Source organism: Caloenas nicobarica, chromosome Z, assembly GCF_036013445.1.
Source record: "Caloenas nicobarica isolate bCalNic1 chromosome Z, bCalNic1.hap1, whole genome shotgun sequence".
Taxonomy (NCBI): domain Eukaryota; kingdom Metazoa; phylum Chordata; class Aves; order Columbiformes; family Columbidae; genus Caloenas; species Caloenas nicobarica.
Genome location: NC_088284.1, coordinates 98,010,611 through 98,027,220, shown reverse-complemented (window position 1 = coordinate 98,027,220; position 16,610 = coordinate 98,010,611). Strand labels below are relative to the sequence as shown.

Sequence of the window (16,610 nt, the reverse complement as noted above, 5' to 3'; positions counted from 1 at the left end):
CTGCCCAGTAGGGCATATAGCGTTACGAAGAGCACTGGGCAGAGGAGGCAAGAGGCACGTCCTGGTGCTGGGGCAGGCGGGTGGAAGCAGAGCCAGTGGGAGGTTCAGCCCTGCACTGGCAGGTTCTGCTGTGCCCAGCGTGGCAGTGGGAGAAGAAGACGTACCGCAGACTCAGAGACGGAGCTGGGTCCCATGCAGCTCTTGCTGCGAGCTCTGGCTGTAAGAGTGCCCTGATGGAGAGAGATGCACAGCCAGTGGGAAGAGGGATAAGGCACTGCCCATCCCTGCTCCTGCATCCAGCCTGTCCTGCACAGGCCTGGGATGGGATAAGAGGAGAGAAAGGGCAGAGGACCACAACTGCGATGCCTGGAGGAACTTTGGGCTAGTCTCAGCATGCAGAAAGACTGGCTAGGCCCCTGCAAGAAGCCCCACACTTCTCACCTGCTGCTCCTAGGACCATCCCCTCCCACTGCGAAACAAGGAAAAGTCTTTTCCCAAATCAGCCAGAGAGAGCCCAGATATTCCCTGCAATGCCAGCTGCAGCCTGCAACCCTGCCCTGTGCACATGCGGGCTTCCCAGGAAAAGCTCAGCAAATCCTCAGGTGAAATTGTGGCAGGCTCAAAGCTTAGGAGAGCCACTCTTGGCATATATAAGATGCAGCCTTGCCATAGAGCCACCTTGGAAAGGACAGTATGGTCATGGACACCTCCTGCCTCAGACAGGCTGGGGCTGGCCAGCCTCTAGGCAGCCAGCCAGTGCTCTGGGGACAGGCAGGAGACACCCTGACACACCAAAAGAGAAGAGAGCAGGCAACCCCATGGTGTTGCAGAGCAAGGTAGAGAGGTATCAAGAACCAGGGCTCATGGTGTGAAAAGTGATCTCCTCTGACAAAGGGTAGCAAATCATGTTCACAGATCCCTGTTCCCATTCCCCTTCCCTCTTGTTTAAAGGGAAGCAGAGAGCTTCTAGCTTTCCATGCACTGACTTTCTCTGGAGCAGTAACCTTTGCCAGAATTGCTCCTATTTCTCCCCAGCCTGCTCTATCTTGCTCCTGAAGCTAGGACAAGAGTCACCCTTTTGCCAAACCTCCCACCCCCTTTCACTGCACTCCGGATCTGCTCCAGGAGCATGCCACGGAGGGCATGTGGCTGCAGCAGGCTCTGTGCAGCTCTGCTTTTCCAGGAGGAGGGAGCAGAGCTCTCCAGAACTTGCTGCACCTGAAATGCCCACCCTGCCCCAGAGATCACTGCCTGCCCCAAAGTAGCCCCTGACCCTGAGGAGCACAAGCTGCGCCTGCAAAGCCATTACCTGGGAGTTCACAGACTGGCCCATGGGGATCCGCGAGCACTCCAGCGCGTACTGCTTCACGCAGAAGTAATAGCCCTGGAGGAGACAGCACATGAGCACAGCACAGGCCTTGAGCCTCTCCAGGGAAGAGGAACAGCCTCCATGCTTCACCCTCTGGGCTGGGTCCCAGATACTCTTGCTCCATATTTTCTCTCCACTCCTGTCTAAATCAAACTGGCCCAGCCAGGACACTGCTGAGCACAGAGCACCCCACCTGGTGCTGTACCCTGGTGCTGCGCCTTATTAGCCCTGCTCCAGGCAACTCTTACCGTCTCTAGCTGATCCACAGTCCTGCAGGAACATGGAAGAGGCAGGACAAGAAAGAAAGGATCACGTGTCCCTGCTGCACTCCTTCTCATTCACCCGCTTTGTCACCTCTGAAGACTGTCCCCAGAGACTGTATTTTATTTCTTGTTCTTCCTTACCTGGAAGGCCAACTCCATCAGCACAATTCCCCCGGGAAGAGCTCTCTGTAGGTGATAGGTGGCAACAGCTGGGCTTGTGCTCTGGGAAGAGAAGGACAGAGCTGGAGATGCTCTCTGGCACAGGACAGCAGCCTGCACACCAGGGTGTGAGGCTGCCATTAGGGTCTGTGGCAGAGATGGAAAGAGAGGAGCCTCATGAACTGAGCACCCCCACTGGCAGGAGGAGAGCAGACACGCCAGAGCTGACTGTGAAAAGAATTTTAACAAATCTAATAAATAGCCCTCAAGAGAGCACACCAGGCATGCTGCTCCCTTCTCCTCCTGCTTACTCAGGATAGAGTGTCCCTAGAGTTCAAGGGCTCTGTGAGTTGAAGGGTGATGCTGCTGTTCACAGAACCTTTTGATAAAGACGACTGTTACTCACTGCACAAGGAAACACTCCCTTTTGCTTTGAAACTGTCTCCCAATACTTTCATTTGATGGTGTCTAAGTCTTTTATCAAATAAGACAGCAAGGAGTCAATCCCTTTCCAGGTCAGCTGTGATTTGGTAGGGCTCTGTCCTGTTCCTCCCTAGTTCCCACTTCTTTAGAAATGAAAAGCTACAGCCTGCTCTCAGTGGAGCCATTCCAGGGTTATCTTCTCTGATCTCTTCTACTTCAGTGTTCATCTCACTCTAACTGCAGATCCTTCTGCCACAGAACTGCCCTTCGCCATAGATGCTGAAGCTTCTCTGACAAGTAAACCTCCAGAATCACACCTAAAGGCAACTGTCCTGGCCTCAGGTCACCTTGTTCCGATCCTGAGCCACCTCAAAGTTGTTGCTGTCCTTCTGAAATTTGCCCTGGTTCCACCCAATCCCAGGAAGGGGTTCTGAGGGCTGCACAAGGGCAGGCAGGAGGACAAACATCCCAAAGATGGTGCTGGTCTAGACAGACTTTCTGGCTTTGGTCCTTTCCCTGCCTTCTCCCATCCTTCCTGTCTGAAACTGATTCAAAAGCCAACCAGAACTGCCCCAGTGCCCAGCCTGACTTCCACACCAGTTCTACCTTTCTAACAGACAGGCACTCACCTTTGGACTCCCGTCTGCTTTTGGCTTCGTGTAGGAAAAGGACCCTCTCCCCTCCACACCCATCGCTGCCAGAGCTCGGATCCGGCTTGTGCTACTGGAAATGACAGCAGAGAGCGCCTTGAGCAGGGGAGCCAACGTCTCCTGTTGTGTCAAACCAGGGCACGGCTCAGTGTGTCGGCCCTTCTCCAACAACAGGGTTCCCAGAACGTCACTGACCTGCGAGTGGTGGGTGAGGGTGGCCGCACCTGGACCAGAATGAAGCCCATGCTCTGCAGGTACTGGATGTATTGCTGCAGGAAGGCATTGCACATCTCCTGCAGCCAGGGCTCCTCCTTCACCTTGCAGGGCAGTGCTTCTGTTGAGTCGCAGCTGTGGCTACGGTCCCTCCCTGATGCTGTAGAGTCATTTGAGCGGTGGCGCTTCTGGAAGAGAAAATAATTTCCTAAGGAAACTTGCTGCATCTGGCCCCAGCAGGTGACAACCACTGGGACACCACCAGCTGCTCTGGTTGAGCAGAGGACAGACCTCCCTCTGCCAGAGAGCACTAACAGCTGGTTCCCCAAACACTGTCCTACTGCATGTGCTGAAACACAAGATCCAAGATTTACCCAGGCTGCAACAGACTACAGGAAAAGGTGCCCTGGCAGAAGGGGAAAATTCACATCTCTTCCTACAGAACGGCTTCCACAAAGTGCTAGTGGCTCACAACTGGTTCACACAAAGCTCAACAGAGCTTCAGCTCCTACTGCCCTGGTAAGAGTCCAATCACCCTGTGAATCCTGCTGACTTCTCAGGATTTACTAGCAGCTCAGTAGCACTGAATATGAAGAGTGTTTTCTTTTAACCATTTTCAGTTCTCCCTTTGATATCCTGAATACTCCTTGTCTTTCTGTTGTGAGAGACTGAGGTATCTTTTCTTGATCTCTCTACTTCGAGCCTGTGGCTCTAACATATTTCTATCTGTCTTTTCACTCACCTACCCCAGGAGCACCTTCTTTACCTGTGGTCTCTCCGGCTACTTTCTGACCTTTGCCCAGTCTTTCTAGTTCAGTGCCTTTTCCACAAGATGCTTGGTCTCATACTTACTGTCCAGATGAAGACATTAATACACTAGTATTTTAGAAATGTATTGGAATGTTACCCCATAACACTAACATCCCTTGCTGATGTGCTCTAAACGGTTTGCCTTTTGCATGCAACTGTCCATGATCTGAAAAAGTCCACAGAGCTGTCTGCTCTGTACAGCCTCTGCAGCTAGTATACAATACAGGAGGAGTCCAAATTCCTCTCCACATTGTGCTCTGTTTTAGTGGGAACCAGGTCCCAGCTCCCACGATACCTTCCGTTTAATGGGCTGCTCAGGTCCCTCTCAAGTTCCTTGCAGTCTTTGTCTGTTCTGACCAATCTGAGCAGTCACACAGCACTGCAAAGCTTGGCATCTCATATGTACTGCAATAAATGATCTGGAGATATAGAACCCAATACACAACCTTGAAACCCCTGCTGCCAGGCTCTTCAAATTGAATAACCAATTTTTATTTTGCTCTGTTCCAAAAAGAAAGTGAAGTTTTCATTTCGTGATGATACTTTTCCCTTCTCTTGCGAATGCTCAATTTCTGTAGCAATCTCCGTTTAAAGACCCTGTCAGAATCCTTTTGACATTTAGATAAATTACAACAGCCTGTTCTTCCCTTCTCACACACATACAGACCGTGAACAGCTGGTGCGGGATCTGCACCAGTTAGAGTCTGTCAGGTTGCAACCTGCTCAGGATTCAGCTGGTTTGCTTTCAATTTTTCCAGCTATTCACTGTGTCCAGGCAAGGTCTTCCAGGTCTGGCTGCTCAATGCATAAAGTGAAATTTCGCTTCCTCAACAGATCAGTACCAGAGAGCACTCTCTGATGGCTTTGCTAGATTCAGCCCTGAATTCCCTGGGTAGAAAATGGAAGTCAAGCTTCCCCAAGGATGGTGTAGCTACAGGAGAAAGGCTTTGGGGAACCAAGGATTTTCGCAGTCTCCATTTACAGGGTGCAAATTCATCCTGTAATGCAGGAGTGAGGTCAGAGCAGCCCTGCCTTGGGAAAAGATTGCAAAGCCATCCTTTGCCTCAGTGCATAAAGCCAAACCCTGCTGGCACTGGCTGACACTCACCTTCCCCTCCACCTTGCCCTGCTGGTCAGTCTGGATCTGTTGCCGGAAGGCTGGGTCAAAGAGCAAGGGGGTAGCACAGTAGTGAACCAGGCGCGAGGACTGCTTCAGGGTCTCCAGGTCTGCCAGCTGCACAGCACAAGAGGGACATGGTTACAGCACATGTCCCTCATCAAGCCTGGGAACAAGCTGTCTGTAACACCGCCCTGCTGCTCAAGTAAGGATCAAACTCTAGAGGGAACTCCCAAAGTTTACAGCCTTTCCAGTGCTGGGCAGCAAAGGTGCATGCCCAAGTCTGGTGCTAGAGACCAGCAACCTCAGAAGTTCAAGCAGAGAGCACTGCTCCACTGCCAAACACCATCCCTGCCATACACCCTCTCTGAGCTCCAGTGCTCCTCTCTATCTTGGTGAAGCTGGTGCTTCCAGTGTGCTGTACGAAAGCCCAGCCTGCTGCCCACCTGCCCAGGCTGCACTCACACTGATGGGCATGTTGGACTGCGCCGATCTCTGCTGCCAGGTAACAAAGAGATTCTCAATCTTCATCTGCTTCTCCAGTTCTGGAGGAAAAAGAACAGCCACAGGAGTATCAAGCCACAGCCCCAAGTATTGCCACTCCCCTTCACTCCCACACCAGCCATCACCCATCCCCTCACAGCACCCTGGCAGGAGGAGCTGAGAACTGTTCCCTCCACCAGAACTTTTGTTCTACTCATTCTGAGCTCCTTTTCCAGAAGAAAGATGAGTTAGGCAGGCTCTTGTGACACCAGGCCCCTTGCTTTACCTTTTCTCTCCATGCTCTTGATTTCCAGGAACTGGGTCCCATGCCAAGACACAGGGTCAAAAGGTCCCAACTCAGGCCCGTGGGGTATGCGCTTGATGGTGGTAACATCCCGCAGAGCTTCGTCAAAAGGCACCACATCGGGATGGAAGTGCAGAGGTGGCAGGCTGCGGGCAGAGCTGCTCAGCCGGCCTTGTTCCTTGCTAGGTGGGGGGCAGGGGCTTCGGATCAGCGCATCCACCTCCAAAGTGGAGTTCAGGAAAGGATTTGGCTCCTAAGCAAACAGACACACCCATGCTAGACTCCTTACTGCCAGCCTGGGAGCAAGGACCCACAAGAACAGAGTAAACCCAATTTTGGCCATCTGCAGATGTCTTTTTATCTGCCTTTTCCCCCACCAGTCCTGAAGAGAGCAGGCCTTGGCCCAGCATGGCCCTAACGTGCAGTGGGAAGCCCATTCCACAGCTTCCTCCATCCTAAATAATCTAGTCACAGATAAGTGCTGCCAATAGCAGAACCTGCTTCCCTTTCCACTTCTGGATGCCTCCAAGAGCAGACAGCAAGTGCCTGGCTGGACACAGCCACAGTTGGACACGTGAGCACCTGGAGGTGCCTTGCCGACCGGAACATAGAAGCACAGAAGTGCCTGCAACCTTCCTCAGAGCCTCAAGCTGCCAAGGCCTCTCCTGAGGGCGAAAGGACTGCCCTGCGTGGCAGGGTACTCTACCTGTTTGCTATCCTCATGCCACGGTGTGTCCATGAAGCAGTGGTGGTGGAAGAGTCCCAGCTTCTGGCTGATCAGGCAGTGCACAATGTGGGACCGGGCGTTCTGCCACTGCAGCAGGCGAGTCAGCGAGCAGTTCAGGTTGGCCCCCAGGTCTGGGGACCAGTTGTAGGTGTAGAGTGTCAGCTGGAGAGAGAAGAGAAGGAAGGCTGAAGGACCTGCTCAGAGAGGGCCTGCACGGTGGCACTTTCTGCATCCAGTTTCAGATGACGAGGCTGGCACAGGGACAGTAGCAACAGCTCATCCACAGCCCCTTGTTAATAGCCACAGCAGTGGTAGTACTTGCACCGGCAGCGCTGATGCGGGCCTTGCTGTGGGGAGGGAAAGGGTGATTATAGTCCAGTGGAGCAGCTGAAGTCAGAGATAGCAAAGGCTGCTGCCTCCCAGCACTCCCCCCAGCGCTGCAGAGAACCCCCAGCTCTGCTTGTGGCATAAGCAGAGACGTCCTGCACAGCTGCTTCAGAGGGCTCCTGCCTGCAGCAGCACTCTTCCTCTCCCCCTTCTAGCCCTGGGCCAGCTGGGAACAGCCTGGCTTTCACGAGACAACATCACACAGGCACCACTGCTACCTTTTTGTCAATGATCTCCATGAAGAGGAACCTTTGCCGGGGAGCCAGGTCTCGTCCAATAAGGCTGGGATCAGAGCCTCTCTCTGCCGAGCTGAATTCCATAGCCTCAAAGCGCTGGAGCCCTTTGTGAGCTGGAAGAAGCCAGAGTTGTGACCCTCAGTACCAGCTCATCCTGCTCTTATATCCCACACACACCATTAAGGCAGTATGACAGGATATTGTGTCACAGTACTGCTCAGCTTGTCTTGAAATAAGTAGTTATAAGCAAATCTGAGAATAAGGTTTCAGGAGCTGGAAACAGACAACCCACTGCACACCTCCGGGCACAAGCAGCCTGTCCCAGCGAAGAGAGGAGCCCTGCTCGTACATGTCCCACCCCAAGAACCCCCAAGCACACGGTCCCATGGCCCCCGGCCAGGCGCTCACCTTGTTCCGTGCTGCAACGCCACTGCTGGAAGTTGCGTCCCAGCAGGATGAAGTGTCTGACAGCAGCAGGGCGAGGGCTGGCGCTCTGGCCGGGCTTGTAGGGCAGGAAGGCAGCGCTTCCATGGCAGCTGCAAAGAAAAGCAGCCAAGGTGGCTGACAAGTAGAGCCATGGAAGAAGAGGCTGGCACAGCTGATGGGCATTTGCTGGTGCCAAACAGCCGCCTATGAACTGCATAACTCACCAGATCTGCTCAAACACCTTGACAGTGGTGTCGTTTGCCAGGGCAGTGACCAGGCTCACCACTTCCACGAGGATGGAGGACAGGAGGAAACGGGACACAATCTCCAATGAGCACTGCTGCACCGATGGGCACCCTGCATGGAAGAAGTACTGTAGGACAAGGCGTCAAGCTGCCCCAGAGCCAAGCTCACCCCACCTGGGCAGCAGACAGGGCTAAGGGAGCCCCACTGCAGGCCTGCTGCCCAGAGCAGGCCAAGTTCCTGCCTTGCCAGGGACCGAGACAGGCAGAACTGGAGAATAAGGACCTTGTATGGAGGAGAAGACGACAAAGGCTGAAATAACCCTTGGTTTCAGACTCTGCCTGAAGTGGGACCTGAACCAAACTCCCTGCATGCTCCGAGGATGGCACTTTTTCCTCCACTTACTCCTTGTTCCCTGGCTTACTCCTCGTTCCCTGGCTTACTCCTCCTCCTCCTCTTCAGAGGAGGAGGACAGTTCTACCTTGCCAGCAGGTGTGAGAGGATGTGCAAACACTGAAGTGAGAGGTATCCAGAAAGGGATAGACAGGTTGTGTAACTAGGCGGAGATCAGCAAGGGATGAAGACTGATGGCTTGGTGCCACGTAGGCACTTGTCCTTGGAGCTCCGGGGAGAAAGGCCCATCCCCAGACCATCTGGAGGAGCTGGGACCCGAGGTACATACCCAGGTGGTTCATGAATGCCATCCAGTGCTGGCAGGTTTGACTGAAGAGTGGGTGCATGGTACCTACATCCCCTTCTTCCAACTGGCAGGCTCGGCGCCTGGGAAGAGGAAAGGGAAGCACAGTTATACCAGATCAAAATCAACAGCAACAAAGGTACAAAGGTGCAATAGTCTCTCCCCACTCAGCTTCAGAGGAGAGCCTGGGGAGCCCCTATTTTGGGTTGTTACAGCCCTTGAGCTTGGTCCCTCTGAGTCAGTAGCCATAGGGGTGTCAGCGGCTGTGCCCCACACTGCAGGAAAGGGATCTCTGGCAGGGAGAACCAGCAGTGCTCCCAGCAGCACTCCAGCAATAACGATGGAGGCTTTGTGTGTGGAAAGCAGCTCCCCTAACTGGCTGTGTAAGGGAAAAACTGCAAGGAAAGGGGATGTGGTCCAGTGGGTTAAGATGCAGACAGAGCCAGCAGGATGTCGGGCTGCAGAACACTCTACAGCAGACAAGGAGAAACAACACCCCAGCAGCCCGGCCTGCTGGCTGTGCTTGCCTCTGTGCCTGTTCCAGCTCAGCTGTTGCTGTGGCCCGATCCTGGCTCAGATGCTGCTTGACGCTCTCAGTCTTGTGCCGCCTCCTCGTACGAGCCTCCTCCGGCCTCTCCAGCACAATGTCGTCAGTAGTCTTGGGGCTGCCCAGCTCTGAGGACTCTGCCTTGCTCTAGGGAGAAGGGGGTAAGTTAATGCTGTGCACATGCACAGCCCAGCTAGAGCTCTCACCTCAAAGACCCCGCTACCAGCTTCCTGACCCCAGGAAGATCCTTCCTCTCCATTCCTCCTGGCCTGACACATCATGAGAACTTATAGGCCTTGCTCCCCACTGGTCCCTCAGCAACATTACCAGCATGTCCCAGAAGCTGCGGCGTCCCAGCTTGCTTGTGGGTGTCACTGGCTCTCCAGAACTGGACGAAGGGGCAGAGGTGAAGTGCAAGGGTGGAGGACAGCTCCTGCCAGCCCCACCAGTGGCCATGGCCAGGCCCTTGGTCTCCGACATGGTCCTCCTTAGGCCTCCTGTGGAGGCAGAGCAAATCAGACTCTCCAGAGCCTCTCGCTGCAGCATTGCTGGTGTCCCTGTGTACCCCGCTGTGGCTGGCCAGAAGGGAGAGAGCCCTCAGCAACACCCAGCAAAGTAGATTCATTCTCAGGGAGCAGACAGACCTTTAAGCATCTCTTCCAACTCAAGTTTCTATAATGCATCTTCCCTGAGACCTCACACAGTGCTGCTTGCAGAGGGCAGAGCACCTTCCTCCCTCCCAGCCCCCCCAGTCCCAGTTCCCCCAGCACAGCCAGGCTCCCACAGGCCAGGCAGGAGGACTGAGGGTGTCTGGGGGCTCAAGGTGGCTGTCCCAGCTGGGCTCTCACCCGCAGAGCTCAGCTCCTCCAGGTCCATGGCACCCAGGGGGCAGGTGGTCTCAACACAGAGTGGGGCCGGCAGGACGAGGAACTCCATGACAGCATCGCAGAGAGCATGGCGCAGAGCCCCACGCAGCTTCTCCGACAGCTGCAGCAGGCTGATGTTGCCCTTCTCCCAGATATCCAGGCGCACCAGCACGCAAGGGTCTGTGGGGAGAGGGCAGTCCTGCACAGCTCTGCACCCCCACCTTCGCCAGCCCACCAAGGTGCCCCAAGGGATGTGGAGGCAACAGGGAATCAGCAGCTCATGGCATGTTTCACTCCCTACCTGAATGTGGGGTGCCAGGCTCCGGCTGGTGCCTGTGGACCGCAGTGAGGCTCTCGAAGTCAGTGTCCTGCAGCAGGCCCGCAATGGGTGACGAGGAAGGCAGCTTCAGAGAATCGGGCCTCTCCCCATGGGGCAGCAAGGTGGGGCTGCCGTGCTCATCCACAAACGTCAATGCAATACAGGCAATTCCTGCGGGGAGAGTCCAGGAGCCTCCGTCAGCCCAGTACTGGGTGCACCGCTACAAGCCCAGCCTACAGCCTGCCACCCTGCACTGGAACAGTCATGTCACCGTTTGGGTGGCACAGTGCCACATTGCAGGCAGGGCCCACAGGAGGGGTTGCAGCCCAGGGAGCAGAGGCCAGCTGTGCCTGTGGGAAGCCAGGGTAAGAAGCATGGTGTTTGGCACAGGATGACCCCATCACTGCAAGAATCTCTCTCCTGCAGCATCACAGCAGCTTTTGCCTTGCCCTGCATGAGCTTCCTGGGTTCTCCAGCCTCATATGCAGGGGGAAAGTATCTCCATTGGCCCCAGAAGGGCCTTTATTGCAGAGAAATCCAGGATGGGGCTCACCATCCCTGTCATCTTAAGGGACAGAGTACAGAGCCCAGATGCTCTCCAGCAGCCCTCTCTAAGGTATGAAGGACCTGAGTCCCTGCAGAGGAAGCCTGTACACATGACACCTTTTTGCAGATTACACTCGCAGCCCTCTCCTCACTGTACACTCACACAAGATCAGGTGCCTTCCCCATGCACTCCAATCAGCAGGACTTGTGAGTTCTGTGATGCTCCCACTCCCTTTCAAAGCACCTTGACCAGCTAAACCAGCACTCAGGTGACTGGATGGCAAAGCTGCCCCAACACTGCCCAAGGGTGACATGCCCAGATGCAAACCACCTCAACCCCATTGCATTGCTGAGCCCACATTCTGTCCTTCTCCATCCCAGCAAGGATGGGATGACACCACACTCCACTGCCACAGAACAACCAAGTTGCACCTGGTGGATCCATAGTACCATGGGTGTCCTCCCGGCACTGAGACAAATCCAGCCCCAGCAGACTGTGCCCAGGTCTGATCAGCAGCACAACCACCTGGTCTCTCCATCATTCCTAACGAAGCATAAGCTCTGCAGCAACTTTTCCTCTGAGACACGCCAGATGGAGGGGAGAGGGCACTGAGATGGAGAGAGCTGCTCCCAAAGGAGAGAGGTGGGCATTCAAGTCAGAGCATAGCCCCCTTGTGCTCACATTGAGGAAAGGAAACTCTACACCTATGAGCATCCCTCCGCTTGAAGAAAAGTACAGCAGCTGCTTTATCCTAGAGATGCTCTGCAGCAGACTCTGACATGTTTCTTCCCCAGATAAGCACAGGAACAACCCTCCATCCAGCAAACAAGAGAAGTTTGTAATTTCCTAAATATCAAAGGTAGAGGGGACCAGGACTTCACTCAGAACAGCAAATCTGCCCCACAATGACAGCCAGTATGAGCTCTCCCAAGCAGACTTTCTCTCTTTAAACAGTAAAGGGTACAAACTCCTTATCTGCCTGGCTTGACAGTTAGCCCTGGGCCCACCAGAATGACAGTGGATATTCATACAGGTAATTTCAGACTAGGATGTAGTTATTCCCTTCTTCTTCCAGATAAACTCCTGCGCTGAGCCCCTTCAGCCCCTCCCTTTCTGGCAGGTTTCTCTATCATATCCATTCCTCTAGCTCTGCTCTGCTTCAGTCTGTCTCAGGTGAGGACATGAGGGCAACCAAGCACCACATCCCACATCCTCCTCCTGCTGGGACACGTGCTCTAGAGAGGGAGCACCACAGCAGTGCTTTCAAGCAGGCGAGGTCAGCAGCTGCAGGAGCAGACTCCTCATTCACACGTGCTCCCTGAGACAGAGCTGGTTTGCCACGCAAATGCCAAGCACTCAGCACCCTGTGGCTGGCTCAGTCCCTCGAGGAGGAGATGAGCCTCCCCGCCACAGGGAACAGGGCTGCCAGTCTTGTCACAGGAGCACAGAGCAGCTGAAATTCAACCACTAAATCAGAGGTAATAAACTCAAGACCTGAGCTCTGGGGCTATGGGAAGAGGTAAGTTAGCAAGAGATGCCAAGGACCTCACTGCCTGGTACACTGGAGTTTGGCTACATAGTCATCCACCGTGCTCTGCGGAGAGGTGGGGTGCTAAGGAGCTGTTACCTCCCATCTGTGAGGGACTCAGAGCCCTCTCTGACCCAGGCTCCCTGAAATACAAAGCACACATCTAGTGGTGCCCGGCCACTCTAGCCCCTTGGTATGCAAGGGAAGTCCCCATCCCAGGACACAGACACTGGGAGAGTGATGACGCTGAACCCTGGAGCATGAAACCACGGCTGAAACATCATGACCTGTCTTCCTCAGGGAGGAGATGGCTGTTTGGACCTGTGAGGAAAAAAGGGTGAAGGATTTTTGGAGCTCACTGCTTGCAAGCTGACAGGGTAGCACATGGACCCTCAACAGCCAGGGACTGCAGAGCTGCACCTCAGAGCAGCAGGTTCTGTTTGCTCATTTATCCAGCCAGCAAGAAAGAGGAGGCTCAGCTAAAAGGACACACACACAAATGCACAGAGGAGTCAGAGCTAAAGCCACAACACGAGGAAAACAAGAACAGCAGGGACCAGAGGGGCCAGAGAGCTGCATGAGAAAGGCAACTGGAGTAATACTTGGAGCCACAGGTGCTACCTTGGAAGCGGGAGAGTGGAAAGAGGTGCTGCACAAGGTCCGACATGGTACCTACATAACAGAAGAACATTCAGACGGTGCATGAGGGGCACAAGACGCACAACAGCCTCCATATGGCCTGGGCAAAACATGACTTGACAGCCTGCTGCAGGATGAGACCTATCCAATCCCTCCTCCAGCACTCCAGAGAAAAGAGCAAGGGTATTGCCCCTGCAGCCTATACTCAGTTACACGCAGCACTCAGCTACACCTTTCCAGCAAGGCTCCCGCAACAACTGTCCCTGCTCCCCGCTACAGCCCCACTGAGCCTCTGTGCCCCACACTCACCAAGGTCTCACTGTGTCTTGCTCCCACAGCTCCTGCAACCTGGAACTGCTTCCTACAGCAACAGGCCAAGCTCGGCAAGTTGCTCTGTGGGGGGCCTTGGCTTGTTCCACCACACATGCAAGGGCATGCAGTCCCGCAAACAAACACCCTGCCCACCTCCCAGCCATTGGAGGAACATGCTGCCCTGACACTGGCCCTTCTCAGTCACTCAGAGCTCTCCAACATGGGAAACAGCTCTTCAACACAGCCTCATACCCTTTTTCAGAAATGAGTTGAGCATGGTACCTTTGCCACCTGTGCCTTGGCCGCCCGGCTTGTTGTACAGATAGAGATCCTGGTCAGGCACGCTCCCGCTGTGGTTGAAGTAGTGCTAAAGAGAAAAGAACAGTGGTAGAGACTAGAGAACTTGCTTTAACTGGAAGCAGAGGCCCATGTGTGTGCAGAGCTCATCCCTAGGCCTGTAGCAAGCAACCCAGACCTACTTAAAACACTTGCCAGCACAGCCTTGGCTACTGTTAGGCAGAAGGACCCTCCTGCAGCTCTGTGCAGGGTTATATGGCATCACACATCTGGCCTCACCTTCTGTCCCTGCTATGGCCATGCTGAGAGAGTGGGGAGCTGCTCCCAAACTTTTATTAATCCTGATGTTTCAGTCCTTAGATCTGAAGCAGCCATGCAAGGACGACTTCTTTGTGGCTGCTGCTTTTTGCACAGCAAGTGACCACTCGTATCAAAGCAAAGCCTCTCCAAGTTTATACCAGGCCAACAGGAACTGCTCATAGCCCTGTGAAACTCCTCCAGGCTTCAGAATTCAGTGTCAGCTCCTCCTTAACACTACATGGAAGAGCTGGCAACATAATGACTGAGCTGCCCCCACAAATGCCACCAGCAGTAGCTAGAAGCTGGGTAAACTGCTGTCCCAGCTCACAGCCCTCCTCACCTTGAAGTGGTGCTCCACGTTGCTGTCCGTGTACTTCGGGGTGTGCAGGAAGATGAGCAGGTTCTGGCGCAGATAGTAGGCCACCGCATGCAGCCAGGGCAGGGCGGAGGGTGGCAGTACGAACTGCAGGACCTCTGTGGGTGGCGTCCCGGGGGGCTGGATAAACTGCAGAGAGAAAGCTTTAAAACTCATCTGAGATGAGCAGGATGCCCTGGGGCTCTGATACTGATTCAAATTACACCAGCTGGCTACACAAAGGAAGAGTGTGGTGGGCAGAACCCAAGTCTATAGGCAGCACCCTGAGACAGATGTGGGCAGATGTTCCAGTGGTATTCACAGGGAGGCCCTGCCATGCTGCAAACCCCCGCAAAGGGGATTTCCCACCTATTCAGGCACCCACACAGCAGGTACCTTGGTGAACGCTAGCCTGAACAAGCCCTAGAGCAGGGAATGGGATGCAGCAAATGGCCCTGGCCTTCCCTGCCCCAGGACAGGAGAAGCTGAGACAGGTCAAAAAGTAGGAAAGTGGTATGGGCCCTGGGATGACCAGAGCAGATATCCAGTGAGGTACCTCCACATCTGCTGGGGTCAGCTTGCAGTTCCGCACCAGCATCACAGTGATGATATCCAGGGTGGCCTCATCCAGGCGTCTGCGCAGCACTTTCACCAGCTCATCTGTGATCTCAGGCCCTGACAAGTAAGCAGAGATACAAGCAGCTTTTTCAACTCATCCAGTAAGAATGACCACAGCCACCCCTCCCTGCCTGTTCAGGATGTACCACCCTCACAGTCACTTTCCACAGGGAACACATCTTTCCCCACCATCAATTTCTTCAGTCATCTTTTTCTACCCATTCATGATCACAAAAGATAACAGCAGGCAAAGACAAATGCACTCCTGCACAGGGAAAGCTGGCATAAGCCACCCAGTCTGCAGGAGGTTTCATTGTGGGCCATTGATCCTTTCCTCACATTCCCATCCAGACAGAACAGACAGCAGCTCTGGGCTAAGGAAAAGCAGCTTGCTCAGGAGGGAGACACCTTCCCTACTCTTCAAGCAAAGAAGGCAGGGACTGGAGGTCCGCTCCACTGCTTTGCATCAGCACAGTCCATTGGTGCCAGGTGCTGTAACACTCACCTGCTGGGGCAACACCGTGGACCATCAGCTGGATGTGTCTGTCTACCTGTCCCACAGGGCGGGCAGAGTCCACACTACGGCACGAGGCTGCGTCCAGAGAGGAACGAGAACCCTGGCGAAGCAAAAACAGCCACCTGGAAACAGCTCCCATGTGAATTCTAGATCCATCATCAGCTCAGGCTGCCAGCAAGGTCAGGCAGAACCCACCTACTGCTGCCCCACTTCACACATCTACGATATAAGTTTTATCCTACATAAAATGCAGGTTGCTGGAACTACTGAGTTCCCTCCACTCCCGTGACCAAGAGCACCAACATCCACTCTCAGACAGCAGCACACTCACCGTTAGATCCTCAGTGTAAATGGGCTCCTGGCTGCGTGTCAGCGCCAGTGAGCGGGACGCTGGGTTAATGACGTTCTCTGCTTCCCACACCTTCCCACTGTAGGTGGTTTCCGTCAGTCTAAACACAAGAGACAAACATGTCAGCTTCCATTCTCAAGGATGACAGTATCATACCTTCACAGAAGATCCATGTATTCCTTGCTCTCCCCTGTGCACTTTCTGGGGATTAGTCCTTATGATATGGAGCTTGTGGAAAAATTGCTCTCCGGCTCCCACAAAAAATCCATCCTTTTCCCCTCCATGTAAAGGCTTAGCACAGGGAGGGCAGGAAGGGCCTGGCTTGATGTGACTTTGATTCATTAGAAACCAGATATTTGCTGCTCAGGTCACAGCAGGGTCCCTGAGGCTAGGCAGACACTTTCTGCCCCAAGGAGCTCTCAGTCTGGTCTAACACATGTAGCAGGACAGGGTCAGGCCAACAAGTCATGCTGGCTTCTTACCGGAGGTAGAAAACAGATTTAGTGGCACGTTCCTGGTAAACAAACATATTCTTCCTGTTCACCACAGAGAAGGCGTTGAGCACCGAGCGAAGCGCCTGGATAGCTGCAGGCAAGGTGGGATGTTAGCTATCCCACACACCCTCCTCTGCTGTGCCAGTCTGGCCAGAAGCCAGACTCTTGACATGCAAAATGAAGGAGAACCTGGACTGTACGCACCTCGTGAGACTCCCATGTTGGGGCCCATCTTGAGGCGCGAATGCACATGGATGAGTGTGCTCCACACAACATCACAAGCAAAGTGCCCTGGCATGAACTGCATGGTGGCAGCCAGGTAGTCCCGGGGCTGGTAGCTCTCCTCCACAGAGTAATCTACAAAGAACACAGGACATAGCTGGGGCCATAGCATGGAAGTCACCATCTTTTTAGT

General features: G+C 54.1%; 1 protein-coding gene across 4 annotated transcripts in view; it reads right to left on the bottom strand.

Moving 5' to 3' along the window:
- SZT2 (SZT2 subunit of KICSTOR complex) overlaps nt 1-16,610 on the bottom strand; it is a 57,424-nt gene that overhangs the window by 7,146 nt on the left and 33,668 nt on the right. For 2 of the 4 annotated variants that reach the window (XM_065655568.1, XM_065655569.1), the window contains exons 43-66: nt 16,400-16,552; nt 16,184-16,286; nt 15,684-15,801; nt 15,341-15,452; nt 14,774-14,892; nt 14,203-14,367; nt 13,548-13,632; nt 10,222-10,410; nt 9,903-10,100; nt 9,382-9,551; nt 9,035-9,201; nt 8,493-8,590; nt 7,792-7,924; nt 7,550-7,677; nt 7,124-7,254; nt 6,498-6,680; nt 5,774-6,044; nt 5,470-5,549; nt 4,996-5,121; nt 3,060-3,265; nt 2,844-2,937; nt 1,774-1,854; nt 1,310-1,384; nt 165-230 (exon numbers count right to left, since the gene is read on the bottom strand). In XM_065655568.1, the coding sequence (XP_065511640.1) occupies nt 165-230; nt 1,310-1,384; nt 1,774-1,854; nt 2,844-2,937; nt 3,060-3,265; nt 4,996-5,121; nt 5,470-5,549; nt 5,774-6,044; nt 6,498-6,680; nt 7,124-7,254; nt 7,550-7,677; nt 7,792-7,924; nt 8,493-8,590; nt 9,035-9,201; nt 9,382-9,551; nt 9,903-10,100; nt 10,222-10,410; nt 13,548-13,632; nt 14,203-14,367; nt 14,774-14,892; nt 15,341-15,452; nt 15,684-15,801; nt 16,184-16,286; nt 16,400-16,552 (3,251 nt within the window). The remainder of the gene's footprint in view (nt 1-164; nt 231-1,309; nt 1,385-1,773; nt 1,855-2,843; nt 2,938-3,059; nt 3,266-4,995; nt 5,122-5,469; nt 5,550-5,773; nt 6,045-6,497; nt 6,681-7,123; nt 7,255-7,549; nt 7,678-7,791; nt 7,925-8,492; nt 8,591-9,034; nt 9,202-9,381; nt 9,552-9,902; nt 10,101-10,221; nt 10,411-13,547; nt 13,633-14,202; nt 14,368-14,773; nt 14,893-15,340; nt 15,453-15,683; nt 15,802-16,183; nt 16,287-16,399; nt 16,553-16,610) is intronic. The other 2 variants (XM_065655570.1, XM_065655571.1) reach the window with 1 other exon arrangement.